General features: G+C 43.6%; 1 protein-coding gene across 1 annotated transcript in view; it reads right to left on the reverse strand.

Annotated features, from left to right (window-relative positions):
* Window positions 1-14,200, reverse strand: part of fsip1 (fibrous sheath interacting protein 1) — a 31,855-nt gene extending 17,655 nt beyond the window's left edge. The window contains exons 1-9 of the mRNA XM_008289742.1: window positions 14,028-14,200; window positions 13,902-13,951; window positions 13,637-13,806; window positions 12,656-12,737; window positions 12,478-12,567; window positions 11,457-11,596; window positions 11,109-11,228; window positions 6,845-6,996; window positions 5,483-5,486 (exon numbers count right to left, since the gene is read on the reverse strand). Coding sequence (XP_008287964.1) covers window positions 5,483-5,486; window positions 6,845-6,996; window positions 11,109-11,228; window positions 11,457-11,596; window positions 12,478-12,567; window positions 12,656-12,737; window positions 13,637-13,806; window positions 13,902-13,951; window positions 14,028-14,200 — 981 coding nt within the window. The remainder of the gene's footprint in view (window positions 1-5,482; window positions 5,487-6,844; window positions 6,997-11,108; window positions 11,229-11,456; window positions 11,597-12,477; window positions 12,568-12,655; window positions 12,738-13,636; window positions 13,807-13,901; window positions 13,952-14,027) is intronic.
* Window positions 14,201-14,212: the final 12 nt, after the last annotated feature.

Consider the following 14,212-nt stretch of genomic DNA (forward strand, 5'->3'; position numbering starts at 1 on the left):
CAATAGTCACTTCACATGCGAGCAGTTTAGTACAATGAGGGTGGACTTTTGAGTTGTGGAATTAGAAATATAGGACTTTCAGAACTGACTGTGAAATGTTTAAAGTCTCTCTTTCGTCATGGAGTAGAGATTTTTCCATGAGAATAGACCCTTCAATAAAGTTCTATCTAATCTAATCTAATCTAATCTAGTCTAGTCTAGTCTAGTCTAGTCTGGTCTAGTCTGGTCTGATCTAATCTAGTCTAATCTCAGGCTTTGTCCACATACGTGTGCAGGGTATCTCACAAAACAAAGATATTTTTCTACGATTTGTCCTGTCATCCACACGAAAACCCAGATTTACAGCATTAAAAACGATTCTTTCAAAAACTTCCGACCAAGATTTGCGAATCCTCCGTTTATGCGTCTGCATGTGGACGTCATTTACCGGGGTATTAGGCTTCGAAACGTCACTGCCTGCGACAAAATATGTTCTTTACATCACATACGTGACCTGTGTTTGGAAACAGAGTGGACGCCCTCAGAACTGTGCTGGAGTTGTCTCTGGTCCAGGCCCAGATACCGTTCCATGTACAAGAACACAGGCGAAGGACGACACTAAGAATTTTCCGCCACCTTGCCATTCCACGTCCGAGGCATGTTCTCCATCAAAGATACCAACACCGGTTTTGGGTCAGACCGGGACGCACTGCCAGCTGGTGGGAGAACTTCAAGACGGAAATCGTGCTCCATGAGGAATGGCGTGACAATTTCCGTATGTCCTGGTCGTTGGTCCTGTTGTCGGAGTTATTACATCCTCACGTACAACATGAATGTGCTTAAAAACGCACTTATGCGGTTAGGTGTGGATGAACTTTTTTCTAAAAACGAGGTGGTGTGTACGTGAGTGTTTTTCTAGACAGAGGGGGCCGGACATTCGGTTTTAAAAAAACCCTGCTATGTGTGGACAAGGCCTAAGATGCAACTGTTACTGTGCAAATTTACAAATACCCTTCCTTCACTGATGCACCACCATCCACTCACTGCAGCTCAGCACACCAGCTCACCTACAACTCTGCTCAAACTACTCAATGCTAGACAACAGCAAAATTGTAATTTGGCAGTAATTCCGCCATACAAGTCGAAGAAGAACACAAAAGCTCCAACCTGCACATTGACATGCTTAGATATTTATGCGTAAACCCTCCGGAAGCCTGAATTCTTACTTTTTGAGGCCGTCATAGATACACATTGGAGCCATTTCAAGATGGAAATGCTGAGCCTGGATGGACACCGCTTATCTCACTCATGTGTCTCCCAGCATTGAGAAAACAACATATCAAACTTGATTTACGTTTCTTCTTCTTCTTTTTTTTGCTGTTGGTAAGAACATCATGCAAGCGAACATCTAGCTTGGTATGTCCGATACAACAGGTGTATTCCAGTATCCCACTGTACAGTACGCCAGGAAAAGATTTAGCATGTCTCAGTACATAATACGTCAAGTGCAGTACGCCAAAAATACCTGCATGTCCTGCTACATCTGGTCGGATTTGCAAAGCCAGCATGCTTCTATAGCCACAATCCTCTGTACAGTTACATCACATATGTCACAGCACCTGACAAGCTTGAACTAGATGACAGCTCGTTTCACATGAGTAGAATTGAAGGCATCTTGTTACCATGAAAACTGTATGCATGCAGCTTTGTAGGGCAGCGGTAGTACGCAGCTTAAAGAAAAAGAAAAGGTATATGATCTGGAACACTGTCACTGTCACACCAGAGTTCAGCACGAAACCATAGCAGGTTGGATCGCAGTCTATTAGCGAATATATAAAGATTTGGTTATTGTTAGCAGATGACTATGTGACAAAATTATCCACCGCGGGGAGCCGTAATGAGTGGAACAGTGAAAAGTAAGATCTCAACCGTGACAAGGGGGAAAAACTCCTCTAAACCACTTAACACAACGGCTGCTGTGGAGAACACCAGAGGGAGAGGCGTTTATAAGAAGACAATAAACTGTTTCTCATGGGAATTGCAGGGTGGGGAAAGGGTGGGGAGACCGTTCTTGTTTAGCCAAGTTAACCTTGTGAAAAACACCAAGCGTTGCCACATGACAACGCTGACACCTCAGTTCCTACCACGCGGCCGTCCGGCCACCGCAGCGATATCTAAGCATAGATCACATTAGATGTGTCATAAGCGGTGACTTGAAACGGGGTTTTCCAGTGTTTTCACCAACCATAAAAAAAAAACACATCCGCTCACTGCCAAGTCGATTGATAAAGTTCAGCTGCTCGTAAGCACAAATAAAAACAGTTACATAATTTTCTGGTGTGAATTGGCTGATTTTGGTTATCTCAGCGGGGACGTGAACATTTTATTCTGGAGAGGACAGTTTCTTCCTCAGCTCAGAGGATACAATGTCTTCGACTGCTGCCATCGCAATTAAAGAGAAACACTTTCGCTTTCCAGTTTTATTTCGAAGCCAAAGCTCAGTTTATTACATCTGGTGTATATTTCTAAACATTATGAAAATGTTGAGGTCAGCTGGTGTTCCAACTGTCCGAGCTTCATTTTAAACGCAAATGAAGCTTTTCCCCCCACAGCTTTAATTACACGACCGGACCAAATACAAACTACACGCTGACCACATTGTGCTGGTCAAAAAAGGGCGTTCTCTGTCCCCGAGCTCTGCTGTCTCGCTTAACATTTGCTGCAGTTAAAATCATGGGTGCTCATCAGCGACCGCACGGCGTGACCTCATAGCCTCGCATCAAAATATAGGCGGCCGACGCACAACAAAAAAAAAACACAGCTGGGGTTACCATGCAAATACAGAAGGAGCCGACAAACCCCTGCTGATTACGAGGAGGGATTCGGCGCAAGCAAACTGTGACAGTGACTGAAAACCATGACACCATTCGTTAATTTTCATTGCAGCCACCACTTTCAAAAAGCCCACATTTAACAGGGACAACATGTCATTTTGATCTGTGAAGCACACACACACACAAACACTTAACACACCCATGTCACCAAACACCCAACACCACCTAATTCTCATGACAGAATCCTCTCCGCTGGCTTTAAGCTGTGGGTGGTGCAGGCATTACCACACGGCGGTACAGTAGGAGGGGTGTACTGTACAACAAGCTCACGTGCCAACAGATGTTTTTAATGACAGAAAGGCAATTTCGGCCGAGGCCTGAGAAAACGGGAGAAGAATGCGAAAAGGAGCAATGCTGTCATAAGCACAATATCGATGGCGTCCAAGGAAAACAGTTTAAAGATGTGTTTCTATTCTGCTGAATCCAGGTCATTAATAGAGGGTTTTTTGAGCTACCTGACCTTTTTCCTATCATCAAAAATCTTCAGGAAAGAGCCAGAGGCAATGAAAACAAGGCCTTTTCCATCTTGACTCACCGCGTGGCCTCGTGATGAATGATACCGCGCTTCCACAAATACAGATCCTGTGGTTTGTGGCAATCATGACACGGAATTGCGATCAGATTCTTTAAATGCCTTATCAGTTAGTCAGAAGAGTGTAATATGCACCTGCCACAGGAGGGAAAAAAAAGAAGACAAATCACAGATGAAAAATGCTAAAATCCACACGACCGCCGACGTCGAAAAATTACAAAGTATGATTTGTGCAAATATGTATAGATGACAGGCTGCAACACACGGCCAATTGGTTTTACAGTAGACTTCATGTGCCGTAAATCTTGCTGCATGTGTTAATATCTCCAAATGAAAGGGAAAGCCATGTTCCTTTCCTGGAGCTGGCACTCCTCTACCTCCGACAAGTCTGTAATTATACATTCTGATGGAGGGGCAGCATCCCGGCCGGTGCCAGGCCTCGCGGACTGCATCCACCCTCCAGCAACAGACTCATTGTAGCCGGAGAGAAGCTACTACCAAGGTGAACGTGAAGGACATCAATCACAATGTGTCAGGAAAGGACGTCACCAAGTTCTGAAGACACAGATTTAAGCGCTGGCAGATTCTTCATGAGGGAGTGCTCACTGGGGAGAGGTTAATAACTCCCTCTTCCATGTAAAACGTGACAGACGATGGATCCGGCACAGCCAGAAAACAAGAGACGACGGAAAACTTTGAAAATCTAGATCGTGATTTAATATCAGCGAGGGGGGGAAACCCAGTTTCAGAGCAAACTATGATGGTGGTTTTTGTGTGCATTGAATTCTGCCTCTGCAACACGAGCGGGCAAACAAGAAGGTTCCTGAACCGCCGTCCAAATGGTTTCAGTTAGGAACTCAGGCTACTACCGAGAAGAAAGGTAACTGCAAAACAAAGGCATATTTCCTTTTATTACCACCGAAGATTTACGGCCGCTGATGTGAAATGAATGACCGGCTCTGAAAGAGATTTATTATACGGGCAGTTTATTTTTAATATATGCCACAACAGCAAGACAGGAGCGAAGCAGAGTGAGGAAGCAGCTCCTCTCTGGGCCCTACAGGTGATGGGTTCACCAGCGATTCACTGTTTGTTTAATATACTGCATGAAATCATTCAAATGCTGCGAGAGCGGATCGTCTGCGGCCGCTCTGACAGTCGAAGGCTTTGTGTCATTGTTTAATTCACATTTTACATCATTTGAAAAAGGAATGCCTGCATTAGCCATTTCAGCACTAATGGAGAGCAGATGATGGATGGATGATGGGGGATTTCACTTCTCCAAAAACCCTTTTGACCAGGCAAGATGATTAAAGGGTGGGAAGGGAGGCAAAGTAGGCTGCTAAGTAGTACAACCAGCTGTCTAGTATTATCACAGTTCTGTACTGCTGGCCAAAAAGTCCACTCCACATCATGCAGGGAGAGTCTTGCACAGGGTTGTGCTGAGGGGTATAACTCAAGGCAACGGCCACAATTAGTGAGGAGTGACGGCGTTACAGTCACTCACCCTCAGCGCTGGTTTAGCCAAGACAAGCAGTTACCAACTTGTGAAGTTTGGAAGTCTCAAGAAGCAGTTGTGTCATCTTCACCGAATGCTTGTGGTTAGCTCAATCAGTTCTCACTAAGTGGTTTCATTTAGTGAAAACTGACAAATTGTAGGATTTAGTCTGTCTGTCAGGCCGTTGAATCGTTATTCTCTTGATTCATTAGCTTCACTTTATGAACTTCACACTGAAGCGGCCCTTGTGTGTCTCTCTGCAACACTTCATGCCACTATGGCCAATGGTTTTTACTTTATTGATCAATCTGCCTGGGCTGCAAGGTGGCGCAGTTGGTAGCACTGTTGCCTCGCAGCTAGAAGGTGCACCCACCCCAGGATCTTTCTGTATGGAGTCTCCATGTTCTCCCCGTGCAGCGTGGGTTCTCGCCGGGTTCTCCGAATTCCTCCCACACAGTCCAAAAACATGTTGAGGTTAATTGGTGATTCTAAATTGTCCATAGGTGTGAATGTGAGTGTGCTTGGTTGTCTGTCTATAAGTGTAGCCCTGTGATAGACTGGTTACCTGTCCAGGTGAACCTGCCTTCACCCTGAGTCAGCTGGGATAGACCTCCACCCTAGTGAGGATTAGGTGGTGTATAAATAATGGATGGATGGATGGATTAATCTGACTTTTTTTGAAAAAAATAAGTTAATTAATCATCACAATCTCAAGCTAAGATCTTCAAATCTCTTGTTTTGTCTTTGTATTGTGTTCACGTTCTTAGAAAACTACGAAAAGCAGCAAAGATGTACATGTGAGACTGAGAATTAAACAACTAATTGACTAATTGGTTGAGTCAATGTCAAACAGAGTGTTAAAAATCAAATTAAACATATGTTTAGTCAAAACAACGGACATACTGAGAATACTTATCACACACAGTAAATGACTTCAATCCCTCAACTTCAAATGCGAAGCTTCATTTAACAGCCCTCCTCCACATAAAACTAAATGAACGGCTGAAGTGTGAACGTAGAATATTCTGGAAATTATGACATCGCTACATCAAGTGTTGCTCCAGCACCGGGATTCAAGTGCTGCAGTTTTTCCTTGTCTACATCCAGTCCTGATAGCAGTAAAGGGCACCCTGGGTTCGCAAAAAACTTAACTTCAAAAACATAATTTTCCACTGACAGGTTGCGCAAATGATGAGCGTGCCATCTGGAATCGAAAAACGCAGTGAGATATGGTCCTGAGATAACTCACTGAGCTCACGTCTAGGATCGGGACCAAACCCAGGACCAAGGCCTGGAAAATTTTTACAGTTATAAATATCTTTTAAGTTGGTCCTCCGCTGTTTGATGTGGCGCTGATGTACGGATCACACTGGAGACCGAACAGCATTTAAAGGGCGCACATTACCAGCTGGTGCAAACTTAATTCTAAATGTGTTTAAAACATACGTGCAACCCAGGGACTAGAAAACCTGCTGCCTTTTTGATGCAATGATGGTTTTCTAAATGCCCGATTATATAAAAATTTCCCCTTGCTCATATGGAAATACCATAATCCGTTTAATAATACGAGACAACAGCCGAACAAATGTTTTCACATAAGTTTACTAGCAGCAAATAATGCATGAGAGGCTTTACAATACGGTCTTCATATGGAAACGTGGAAAATTGGATGGAAACATGGGGCCAGCTCCAGTTCCACAGAACAGATGCTTACACAATACTATTTTTCCCCCCTCTGACAAACAGAGGTCTGACTTCCTGAGGGTCAATAACAAAAGGTTTTACGAGATGTTTCCATCGCTGCCCTACTGAGCTGACCTTGCAATAAGACTTAATGACCTTGCGAGTTCTGGATGGTGTCTGTAGGAATTACTGGCGCACCGCATAAACCCACGGCTCTCGTAATGAAGACAATACCGCTGTTGGATACGTACCGTAGACGACGCGCTCAGGTTTGTGTCAGAGCTCGTGTAAGAGTGAAAGCCTTCGAAGGGATGGTGAATTCTGGAGTCGATGTCAATCAGCTGCTGCAGGTCGGAGGGCTCGGGGGTGTAGCCCTGGCCCGTTAGCGCCGACACAGCCCACGTGGTCTCCTGGAAGAAAAGCATCATTAGAAGAAGTCACGGCCCGCTGGGTATAAGCCGGCTCTATTTTGTGGCAACCTAAATCGGGGGGGCTAATAAACATCATCTTGCTTACTTAGCAACTTTGCAACAGGGAAGTCTGAAACAGGGAAGAGGTACAAGTCTGACTCCAGCTATTGGTATTCTCCTCTGGACGCATCAAGTGCCAAACACTGACAACTGCCTTTTCCTCAAAGTGACTGCTCATCCCAGCGAGGCTCCCGTCGTATCCTTCGGGGAACAATGGGTGGATGGTGAGCTCATCAGAAGCCCAGTGGTGAGATAAGACCTCGCAACGGGGCTGTCATGCCAGAGAAGATCGTAACTTTACAGAACACACAGCTGTGATCTCTAAACACCAGGATGGGGGTCCTGGAGGATACTGGCAGAAGAAAGCCAGCAAACACATGGGTCTAGGTGGAGCACAACACAAAGCCAACATTTAAAAAAAAAAAACCAAAGACCCACAAATTTTAACGACATTGATTTGTGCTTCATATGTGGATCTATTCTGTTGTTTCAACCGCCGCAGTGATTTACTTGGATGTGGCAGAATATCTCAATCCCAGACTTCAGGCAGGCCTCGGTATGTCCTTTATTTTTTTTTCTCACATGCACATTTTCCAACCCTTGCATGACAGAATGTGAGTTTTTCGACAGACACAACGTAAAAATGTCAAGCGTGGAATGATTTAATCCTGCCATCGCTTTCTAGGGGGACGCGGGAAATCGTAGACGAAACATTAGGCACGACTTTCGAGAAGAGTTTCACTTTTATAGGTCAAAAAGAATTCCTCTGAATCCTTCCCACCGACGGCTAAGTCAGGGCAGCTAATTTGGTGTTTCTTAGAATGTGTGCAAAGAAACACAAAGAAAAAAACACACCCAACTATTACTGGATTTATTCATTTTGGAACATTATTTTTTTATTCATTTTGGCTGAAAGTGAAAAAAAAGAAATGGCCAAATGTGCTAAAGTTGCATAAGTTACATAAAATCCAGCTTCCAGCGAGCTGAGCAGGACCAGAGGATGAACACATACAACACCTTCAGAACCGCTGTTCTGGTGACCTGTTAGCTTTAGAGTTGGCTGACAATGTTTTTTAATTAGTCTACAGTTATACTCTTGACTGTCTGTCTTTAACATGTTTAACCTCTCAGGTCTTCTGGTGGTGTTGGCTGGACTGACTTTACAGAAGTTACAGGCCGATTTACCTCCATTTAACCTCCTCCCAACACCTGGAGGAGAGATCTGGTCCTGGGTCTGATAGGATGTTCAGCCCAGATAATTTGGTAATCATCTATAGATCTGGTCTTAAACCTCCTGAACTCATTTCAGACTCTTTGGGACGCCGCAATAAACTCATTTTCTCACCTTGGTAGTCTGTTAGTTATCTCGTTATCTTCAACTTTACTGTCATTTCCTATTCTTTATTTAATTACAGTTCTTTTCATTTCATACCCATTTATTTCTAATGAAATTCATGCTCTTTTTAACTCTTTTTATGTCCAGCACTTGGAGTTCCATTTAATGCCTGAATGTTGTATAAATAAAGTTTAACTGATTGAAGAAGGTGGTGGAAGTTGAGCATAAATCATCGTCTTGTGGCTCTAGCTTCAAATTTAATGTGAAATTGGTTTTAATCTTTTCATCTGATTCTCTGCAGCCAATAACAGCTATGCTTCATGCTAAGCTAAGCTAAGCTAATTGGCTCTTAAACAGGATTTTAGTTGAACCAGTGAATCTTTTCTTGTTAGCTCAATACGACACACAGAAATGTCAGAATTTCAAGTTAATTCTACCTAAAATAATTTGTTTTCAGGTAATCTCATAACCTAAAAACATTTTGATTGATTTGAAGTCTTGACTTACTTCATTTTCTATATTAAGTATAATCTTCAGTCCTTGTATGTTTGATTTAAAACAAACTAACTGGAAGCAGCTTCACATGTTGTCTTAGATATCTACAATAAAAGTTCTTCATATCAAATTAAGAACCGACTCCTTAAATTGAGAAAATTTAAAATGTCTGTCTGCAATTATTGTCTGAGAGACGGAACAGTTGACTCAGTTTAACATCATAAGTTGACTGACCTTGCTAACTCAACTAGTTTTATATTTTAAAACTCATTACATGATTGTCCGACCCATTTCAGTCAACTTAACTACACTTATAATGGTGAACAGTGTGGATGCAGCATGTTATACTGTATATGTAACTGTCATCGGTAACGTGAATGCATTTCAGGCGAATACTTTCAAATCTGTCTCAGATTTAATCTAAGGATTTAATCTCAGGAGTTTATTTCCCATGAAAACAATCCCTTCCAATCTTAAAATGGCTCAGATGTCACTTTACACCATCGCCTGCTCTAGAATGTGCAGATCTATGAAGCCCTCGTCTCTGTCTCCACCCACCCCACCCTGACAACACCGGCTCTTTAGGTTTGTAAAGTATGACATTTTGGCTGCCTGAATCGGTGCTTTTTGTAACTCCTATCAGTACACTGTAATTTCAAGGGGGAAACACGCAGCCATCGATGTCGACTGCTTATTTCGCTCATGTGTCCTCCAGAATATAAAAAAACAACATAAGGACATGTTGACAAGGTGAAAAAAAAAACTGGATCGGCACCAGAGGGGGTCTTAAATAAGAACTGGACAGTCAGTTCTTCATCCTAAAATGAAAGAGAACTGAGTTTATTTCAGGCAGTATCAACCCGACACCACGGGATGAAAGTCCTCCACTGCAGGCCCGAACTGTTCTGCGATTACTGACCGGTTCTGATTTACTGCGTCTGGTTACCGCAGCTACACAGAACTGTGGAGCTTGTTAGGATGCGAGTCAGTAACATCGCAAAAAAAAAAAGTGTGTGAGATAAACAGCAGCGTTGGGTTGAGGTTGATGCGTCTCAAGGGATTCTGCCAAGAACTGGGTGAAGTGCTCAGAACTGAAGACGCGTCACTGCCAAAATCCTGGTGACATAAATCATGTGCATGCTCCGTTATGGCCATTCATAATAGCACGCCTCGCAATAACAGGAAGTCTCCATCCAGCCAGTAAAGAACCCCAGAGCATCTGCACTCCCCTCGGTTTGGTATCTGCCGCCACAATTACTGCAGTATTGTTCTAAAAGTCAAGGCAAACATCATAAATAGAGCAGCGAGACGTAAAAAAAAAACAACCTGGCAAGCTGTCCTACGGATGCAGAGCTGTCGGGGTCAAGCTAAATGGAACCGCATGTTAAAGGTAAGTATGTTTTTTTCCCCCCCTGCTTCCCAACAGGCTTCAACCCATGTGCCTTCAAAACCTGCCGCACAGCTGCCAAAGGGGTTATTTAGGCAAATTAAAAGTGGAAATAAAAACATGTGAAGTTGGGACGGCGTAGGTGAAACGCCGGAGCGCTCCAGGTGGCAGCGTCTCAGATGAATCCTCAGAGGAAAACAAAAGCTCTCATTCTCTTCGCTTTAAGCTCTGTCAGCGCCGTCTCACTGTGCAGCTGGAGCTAATAGTGGGACTTTTCTTTTTTTTTTTTTTGAAAGATTCCAGCTTCTGAATTTTGCTGAAACACAGCAGAGGGAATTGTTGAGAAAACGTGATTATAAAATTAATCCATAACATGCGGCATCCCACGTGAACCTCATATGGCGTTTGACATCTGGTTCATAATCTGAGCTGCTTTGAGGAGTCAGAATCTTCTGGCCCGAGGCTCTCGGCTGCCAAGCAGCCATCAAAACAGGCCTATATGAGCGACCTACGTGCTGTTCTGAGGGTCAAAGTTTGGCTCAACAAAAATAAAAATATAATTCGGGCCAAATGTTAGACAAATTTCCACAAATAATATTTTGAAAGCAGCAATTCATGAATGTAGAGATTAAAGTGTTGTGTGACTAAACAGTGGAAACAATCTTTATGATAAAACCTCCGTACATGTGATGAATGCAGTGAGCAGAAAAGACGTTGGTAGCAGCAGGCCCCTCCATGAGACCTCGAGACATGAGGGGGAAGTATTAAGGAACTTGAAAAAGAGACGCTCATCCTCCAGCATGTGTTGCCTGTTAGGGCTTCATGTCAGCCTACCTCGCTGTCTGCGCCTCTGGCACTGTCCTCTTCCTCTTCGTCTATTTCTCGGAGCAGCTCAGCCAGACGCTCTTTCTCCGCCTGGGTCAAAAACACTTGGCCCCCCTCACCGTGCACGAGCTATTCCATTACAGAACATTTGGAAAAAAAGACATTAAAAGTCATTACTATGCAAGTGCATGGCATTTTCTTTACGGTGATGCTCTATTAGGCTTAAAATATGTCTTTTTCTTTTTAAACTACAGACAAATATTTTCCCGACTGGAAAAACAAACAGCTGAGAGACTCGCTCCAAGTCATGCGATACATCCCAGCACTGCGTTCGGCCCGACGTGAACTTTGACATACCTCAATGTTTCTTTTGACAAAGTCCTTCTGTTTATTCATGCCTTTGGAAGCTCCACAGTGGCTGCCTTCAAATTGGTCTTCTGCTTTGTCTTTGTAGCCAACTTCAGATGAGTCTGTCAAGCTGTCTGGCTTCTTTTCACCTGTCAGGTAAAGGTACACATTATACGGCTGAAGGCAAATATTGAAAAAGTAAGTCAAAGCTCTAATAATAACCATCCCATCAGACAACATATGATAAAATGTGGTTTGTGGAGTCACTTGGCAAATATGGATTCTTGTTCTATCACATGGACCACGTGATGCAGCTGCACAAATAACAAGGGCTGAAATGTAAAGAGTTCATAAGGAAATATCCGATAGAACAACATGACGATGCTTTAAATTAACTTTAAGAGATTCAGTTCTCCATTGATAGCAAGTGGAGCATTTCTCACTGTTTCTGGGATGTTGGAGAAAATAAGAGGTTTTTTTTTTCTTCCTTGGGGGATCAATATCATAAAAAGCCACAAGATTCTGATCAGGAAATTGTTCGTGAGTCACATACTTGGCAAACTGTTCCGCATTCACTTCTGGAAAACTGCTGTAATAACTCATTTGCTGCACTACTGTCTGCAGCTGCTTACAATGAAGCGAAAACCAGATCGGCTCTGTTGCCTGAGCTTATGGCGCCATCAAGTGGACAAAGCAGGTAGCAGAACAGAACACAAAGCTGCTGTTAGGTTTGGTCAGGGGTGCCCAATCCAGGTCCTCGAGAGCCCCTACCCAGCATGTTTTAGATCAGGGGTGTCCCATCCTGGTCCTAGAGGGCCGCAATCCTGCAAGTTTTAGATGTTTCTCTCTTCCAACACACCTGATTCACATGATCAGGATCGTTATCAGGCTTCTGCAGAGCTTGATGATGACCTGATCATTTGAATCAGGTGTGATGGAAGAGGGAAACATCTAAAACATGCAGGATTGTGGCCCTCGAGGACCAGGATTGCCCACCCCTGGGTTAGGCCATACATGTCCACAAGCTCACTTTGCTCTGAGCGCTGGTCGTCTCTGCCGTGCTCCCAGTCGCAAACCTGAGTTTCAAACACAGGTACAAAGTCGTCCTCTTCTTCTGTCCCTTTACGATAAAATAAACAAAAAAACATTAATAATTTTCAGCATCTCACAGTGAGCACACATGAACTGTTATTGTGTGTTATACTCACCGGTGGGTGCTTCCAATGCCAAAAACAACTTTGTGTTCAAAGCTTCATGAGCACCTTCAGAGTGACCTTCAGGTTTATTCTGCTGCAGAGAAACACACACAATAACACCACAAGTGACGACAGTGAACAGATTTTACTCATTCTAGTCCTCAGACAGTTCAGGGAATTTAGAGTTTCTCTGAAGGTCCTGAAGACTTTTTACTCTGGAGTAGGTGAAAAGCACTCTGGGAACATGACCCAGTGGTCCAAGAACAGCACTGCTGGGTGTCCCGGTAGTTCAACAGGTGGAGCTACAGCGGCTTTAGTCCCAGACGCAGCGGTCAGGGGCTTGAATCCAGCCCATGGCCATTTGCTGCAGGTCCTTCCCTACTTTCCTGCCCTCCTCTCTCCACCTACCTGTCTAGTGAAGCTAAAAGACCAAAAGAATATAAAGAACAGCACTGCCTCCATGACATCTACACAAGGATGGTAATAGCAAACAGCATCATGGGAGACCCCCACCAACCCAGCAAAGGACTGTCTGAAGGGCGACACTCTGGCCATCACCTGAGCAACATCAAGGTGAACACACAGAGACTCAGGAGGAGCTTCTTCGATCATGCTGTCAGGACTGTGAACTCTGAACTGAGGTCAATCATAGCACCTCATCTCAAAGAGCAACAGCACACTGGCACAATGTAAATATCACATATAGATGTATACACACACACATGTTCTTATACATAAATAAACACACATGACTGCACCTCTGGCACAATGCACTTTCATTTCACCATGTCTTTGCTCCTCATTATTTACAACCATTTGCTTTCTTCTCTTTTTAAAGATTTTTTTTGCTTGTTTTTATCATGTCTTGTTTCTGTTGCTCGGTCTTGTGGAACAGTCTCTTTGCATTTCACTGCCCATATAGTGGAGACATGTGACTAACAACAGCTCTTGAATCAGTTTAGTGAACAGAATGGATACAGAGACTGCGTCTACCTGGAGCTCTTGCCAGAGTTTTGCTTGAAGCTCTTTCCTCTGACGTTGGATTTCTTTCTCTCTGCAGATTTTTGCAGACAGTATTTCATCCAGCCGTCTCATTTCCCAGATAGCTCTCTGTAGTTTGGAATCTTCATCCTCATCCTCAGTAGCAACAGTGTGACAGTCATCTGGAAGAGGCAAAGTTGTTTTATTACAGAGTGGAGTGACTTCAGGGAAACTGGACAACTGTACTACTCCATTGTATTTGATATTGAACACTTACCTTTGTCAGGATCTCCCACTGATGAGTTAGATGTTGTAGATTCTTTAGAGCTGCTGTGAATCTACAAAAAAAATCTGACATTATACAATTTTGATGCCACGAGTTTTTACAATGCTGATGTATTGCTTACTTACCTGAAGATCAGCAGCATCGGCGTTGGACAAAACAAGAAGGGAAAGTGGAGCTGTCGGACAGATTCTGTCTCTATGAGGTAATGACACACTGGACACGCGGCTACCTGTCGGCTCACTCGACGCAGGACGGGATATGTCGTCCAAACTCCCTCTGGTGATTTCCATGTTTCAAAACTA

Source organism: Stegastes partitus, unplaced genomic scaffold, assembly GCF_000690725.1.
Source record: "Stegastes partitus isolate 25-593 unplaced genomic scaffold, Stegastes_partitus-1.0.2 Scaffold634, whole genome shotgun sequence".
In the NCBI taxonomy this organism is placed as follows: domain Eukaryota; kingdom Metazoa; phylum Chordata; class Actinopteri; family Pomacentridae; genus Stegastes; species Stegastes partitus.